The 5029-nt window shown below is 49.6% G+C and overlaps 1 protein-coding gene across 1 annotated transcript in view; it reads left to right on the top strand.

The window, feature by feature from the left end:
• Nucleotides 1-3655: 3655 nt before the first annotated feature.
• PIK3R5 (phosphoinositide-3-kinase, regulatory subunit 5) overlaps nt 3656-5029 on the top strand; it is a gene marked incomplete at its 3' end in the record, with an annotated part of 20785 nt that continues 19411 nt past the window's right edge. Inside the window, exon 1 of the mRNA XM_009081018.1 lies at nt 3656-3752. Within this exon, the coding sequence (XP_009079266.1) occupies nt 3656-3752 (97 nt within the window). The remainder of the gene's footprint in view (nt 3753-5029) is intronic.

Genomic DNA, 5029 nt, shown 5'->3' with positions numbered 1-5029 from the left:
GTGTTCAAGAAACAACTGAACATGGCACTTAGTGCTCTGGTTGACATGGCAGTGTTATGTCATAGGTAGGACTCGATGATCTCAGAGGTCTTTTCCAACCTTAATATTCTGTGATTCTGCGCTTGGCTGTGCCACATGTTGCCGTGGGACAGCAGAAATATTGCTTAATTCTTCCAAACATTTGCTTCTCTGTTTCTTTGATGGTGACTTTGGTGGTCTGAACAGAGTTTGGAGGCTGCTTTTAAGATGCAGTTACTGGAGAAAGGAAACCAGCCTCATATTGGAGAACCTCCAGGGCTTGAAGTCCAATAGCTTGATTTTTTTAGGACTGGAATCTGATGCATGAGTGAGGTGTGGTGGGATAATGCCCTTCTGCTGGCTTTGCTTAGCTCTTGCTAACACTGTGCGGAGCAGGTGGGGCAGTCAGTCTGGGCACATTTTTCCATGTGTATGCAATATAAGAGAATCACAGAAGCATTCAGGTTGGAAAAGACCTCCAAGATCTTCAAGTCCAACCTTTGTCCCATCACTACCTTGTCAACTAGACCAGAGCACTAAGTGCCACGTCCAGTTGTTTATTGAACACCTCCAGGGATGGTGACTCCACCACCATTCCAATGCCTGACAGCCCTTTCCATGAAGAAATTCCTCCCAATGTCCAACCTGTTATGCTTGTGGTTAATGCCTTGTCCAAGGGTTGTGGTCAGTTGTTGCCTGAGGATGTTCCTTGCAACTGCTATGATGTTTTCTATATTCGTGCCTCCCGGGATCAGTGCCTCCAGGTGCTTCACACAGGGGCCAGACAGATGTGTGGGCCCTGGGTTGGGTTGCCTGCAGAGCTGCTGTCGGGCAAGTTGTGATCTGATCCCTGCTGTTTTGTCTCAATTGGTCCATCAAAACCCTTCTTCCTTCCCTGGGTGGTGGTTGTGCACTTATTGAAAGTGTTTCTGTCTCCTGGGGAGAAGGCGGAGTATCCCACACCTTTCACAGCATGCTGCTCTGCCTGGCAATGGGCAGAGCAGTAGCCAGCCTTGATGACAAGGGTGTCCCTGAAGGGTGCTGGAGCATGACTGCTCACAGCATTCGCCCTGGGTGCATTGTGAAACATGACCATAGCCAGTTCACCATGCAGTGACTGATGTCCCTTCCACCTGCTCCCAGCAGCCTGCAGTTCTGCCAAAGCAGCTCTTGTTCTATCCAGTCTGCTGCTGGGAGCCCAGCGGAGGGAAGAGGATGAAGGGACAGATTATTTTTTTCCTGCAGTGTTGCTCAACACCCTCTTAAAAAACAAAGCATTAATCCAAAACCTTGACCTCAACACTTGTTTTTCTTGATGTTCTTGAGATGCTTAATAGAGCTTCTTGGAAAGTCAGATTACATCTTCCAGGACTGTCCCCTGCCTTGTCATCTTACTTAGCATGGGTGGGAAAGAAGGAGAGTTTGGGGAATATACAAAAGGTTGCAAGGTTTCTGCTTGATTGTGGTGGACAAACTGAGTCCTCTCCCATGAAAAGTGCTTCTGTAAGCATTGCCTTGGGAGAAGAGGTTTAGATTCATGTGTGGTCTGTAGCACACCAGGAAAAAAAAACACCCGAAAATTGTTTTTTGTGGTTTGAAAGTTATGGTAATATCTTGGTTATATTTTGTCCTTAAATTCCTGTCTGTTGTATGCTGAGATACAAGCAGCAGTGGAAAGGGATGTCTGGGCCAGTTGGGGTGAGGAGCGTGTTCCCTGCTGAGGACTGAGCTGTGCCCTAAACCAAGCTGACATAAGGGGAGGTGTGTTTTTATGAGCTGAGTGTTGTAAAGAGTGTCATTGAGTCACTCTGTGCTTTTAGTAACCGCTTTCCTCTTATCACAAGCCATGACTAAGGTGCTAGTGTGCAATTCCCCACTCATTCACCCTGTGGCACCGTGGCAGAGTATTTCTTGGCATTCCTCACAGAAGCACTGTGGATGGATAAAACTTTCAGTGAGGACCAGGCTTTGGCAAGAGGACACAAGAGGCAGGAGCCCGTGAGCCTCTTTGGGGTGAAGGAGAGAGCGTGCATTTGACAGGTCAGTGGTGGTGCTTGTGGGTTTGCTTTCAACTGTTTGGAGCTGTTGGTAGATTATTTCCAGCACAGGAAGGACCAAGGGGCAGGGCTGGAGCTGGCTTTGCTCCTCCCTGGGTTCCTGGGAAGTCCCAGCAGCCAGGCATGGCTTTCCTGAGCCCTTTCGGGGGAGTTTTTGGGAATTAAGTGTGGGAGGAGGTGGCCGTGCTGCATGCACCAAGTGGGGAGGATCAGGGAACCTCTTCCAAGAACACAGCAGGTTTTGCTCCAGGCAGGGTGGAGGTGGGGAGCTGTGATGGGTGCGGCCGCCACTGAATACTGAGCGCCAAATGTTGACCACATAAGCAGAGAATCAAGCATTTTGGGTAGCTTGGGGAACAACATGGGTGTGTGGCATAGGTGCAGGAATGTGCTGTCTGGGGTGAAAGCAAAGGCCTCCTTGGCGGGTGGGTTTTGTAGTATTGGCAGGTTTTATTTCTTCTTCCTGGATTACTTTTGTGCATTTGTGTTGCCTTAACCAAGAGGCAGAGAGTCTATGTGACAGACCCATCTCTGTGCTTTGGGAGAGGAGGGATACCTATCACAGAGTCCCTCCACACTCCAGGGATGGCACTTCGGGAGAAGAGGGAATCCCTGCCTAGGCATCTATTTAATTGCTCAAAGTCAGGCAAATCTGAGCAGTAAACCTGTGGTCAAGTCGTTTTTATGTCCATGGTCCCAGACAGATGCATATGAATTGGGTGGGATAAAATCTTCCTCCCCCAGCAGTCTCTGCCAGCCCAAGGTTTAGGGTGCACCCTGGACCATGGAGGAGAGGTGGGATGTGACACAGCTGCAGCCAGGCACGCAATCCACAGTTTTGCAATGCCCTCAGATGTTGGGGCTGAGGTCCCTTCTGTGTTTTCGTGCATTGCCTCAAGGGCATGTGGAACTTTTCTTCACATTGGTAATGTCACAGCTAGATGACAGTGCTGGAGGCTTTCCTGGCCATTTGGAGTGGGTTTGTGACCATCGCCAGTGGACAGTAGAGCCATCAAGGACAATCCATGCCTAATGCAAGGAGTAGGGGCATGGGCTCTGCTGTCACCTTTCCCAGGTTGGACTAGATGACCTTTTGAGATCCCTCCCAGCCTGGACTGTTCTACGATTCCCACCCGAGCCCACTGCCAAGTGCTGCAGCTGTAATCTCTTGCAGTGTTATCTTTGGTGGAGGTTAACCCAAGATTACCTCCTGGCCACAGACATGCGAGCGAGACCTGGTCTGCCCTGCAGACAGAAGCTGTGAGAAGGCAGAGATGCCTGCAGCAGGTTGGGGGGTGCCTTGGCCCCACCGTCTCTCCTGATCAGGCACCCCCTTTGCTTTTCCATGGTTGGGAGGGATTGGGGGAACAGGGGAAGATGACAGCTAGCAGAGTGGGGTGCATTGTTGACTTTGGGGTTGGCAGGGGTGACAGGAGGCAGTAATGGGGTGGTGTTTCACCAGGAGCATCTTGTCTGCATTGCAGCAGAAGCATTGCAGTGCTCCCCTCCTCACACTTCAGTAAGGACCTTGTATACTATATTAACTTCCCTCCTTCTTCCTCTTTAGGAGATGAATTAAAATGCAGCACACCACGTGCACGGAGGACAGGATCTACCACGCACTGGAAAGATGTCTACATGGGCTTAGCAGAGATGCTGTCTCCAGCAGATGGGCTGGTAGGTGACCTGTTAACTGTGAGCTGCTGCTTCTCTCTGCATGATCTGCTGACCTACCTGGGCACCTGGGTAAGAGAGAGCTTCTGGTGCTACTGGTGGCTTGGAGTCCACTTCCAGTGTTCAAAGTTAGAGGTAGCATCCAACCTAGTCTTCCTGAGTCTCTTGCTGTAGTAAGAAGATATTCCAAGACACTGCACAAGTCATGTTAGGTCTGATCTATGTAAAGACTCAGCAGAGAAGTCATGGGTGTTGCCAGCTGACCATGCGTGACCTGGAAAGAGGAGGAGTCTTTGTTCACCCTGAGGAAAGACTCCTTTGTGCAACCAGCCAGCCTTGCCTTGTTTTGATGCTCAGAGTCCCCAAACCATGGGCATAATCTCTGCTGCATTATCTGGAGCAAGCACAGAGATACTGTTATTGCCTTGTTTTAAACCTGGATCAGATACTGTGGTGGCCATAAAGATGTGAGTCATGTTCAGAGGGCTGCGAAAGGATTTGGGATGACAGTGGTAAGGACAAAGCAGCCACAAGCAGAAGTACTTTTTGAATGTCATTTTGACCTTTCTTCCTTATGATTGTGAACTGCAATTCAGTCACTCCCAAATCCTCTTGCAGATGAAGGAAATGAAATGAATTTTGGGGGCTGTCAAATTCAGATTCCTTTTTGCCTGTGCAGTTCTTTCAACCCTTTCTGCTTTTCTTTTTACCTGTAAGTCAACACAGAGATGCAAATGGTACCCTACCTGCTGCCAATAACCAGAGCAGCCGCTCCTCCTGTGCCCGTTTCCTCACACCCACCAGAGCCATGCCAGTTCCTATTCTGTCTTGCAGTTCTTGCAGTTATGACCAAGACTCCTTGATCCTTGTCCTTTTTATTTCCCCATGCTCTGGAAAACAGGCCCTGAAGCGTGACCTACATTCCTGGTTCTTGAAAGCGCGACCTCGCGCTTGGCACTGTGACAGTGCGTGTCCAGAGGACTCCATCTTGCCAAGCAAGTCATTGTGTGCCACAGAACTCACATCTTCCTGTAATTACAATTAATCAGTTCCCGTGTCACTCACAAACTCTAATCCCAGCCCCTCAGCACTGGTGTTTGTGTTAGGGATGCCTTTAAACAACGACTTCATAATTTTTCTGGCCCATTACCAAAGCCCAGACTGTACGGGGCAGCGGTCGGGGCTCTGCTGGAGACAGCTCTGCTGCCCAGGGATTCCTCAGTTTTAATGATTTCCTCCATCTCTCCACCTGCTGGTTCTCAGTCCTTCATGTGGGTTTC

The sequence above is a fragment of the Acanthisitta chloris genome, unplaced genomic scaffold (assembly GCF_000695815.1).
Source record: "Acanthisitta chloris isolate BGI_N310 unplaced genomic scaffold, ASM69581v1 scaffold2568, whole genome shotgun sequence".
NCBI classification, from domain to species: Eukaryota; Metazoa; Chordata; class Aves; order Passeriformes; family Acanthisittidae; genus Acanthisitta; species Acanthisitta chloris.
The sequence above is the reverse complement of the archived record's forward strand: the minus strand, read 5'-3'. Positions and strand labels throughout refer to the sequence as shown.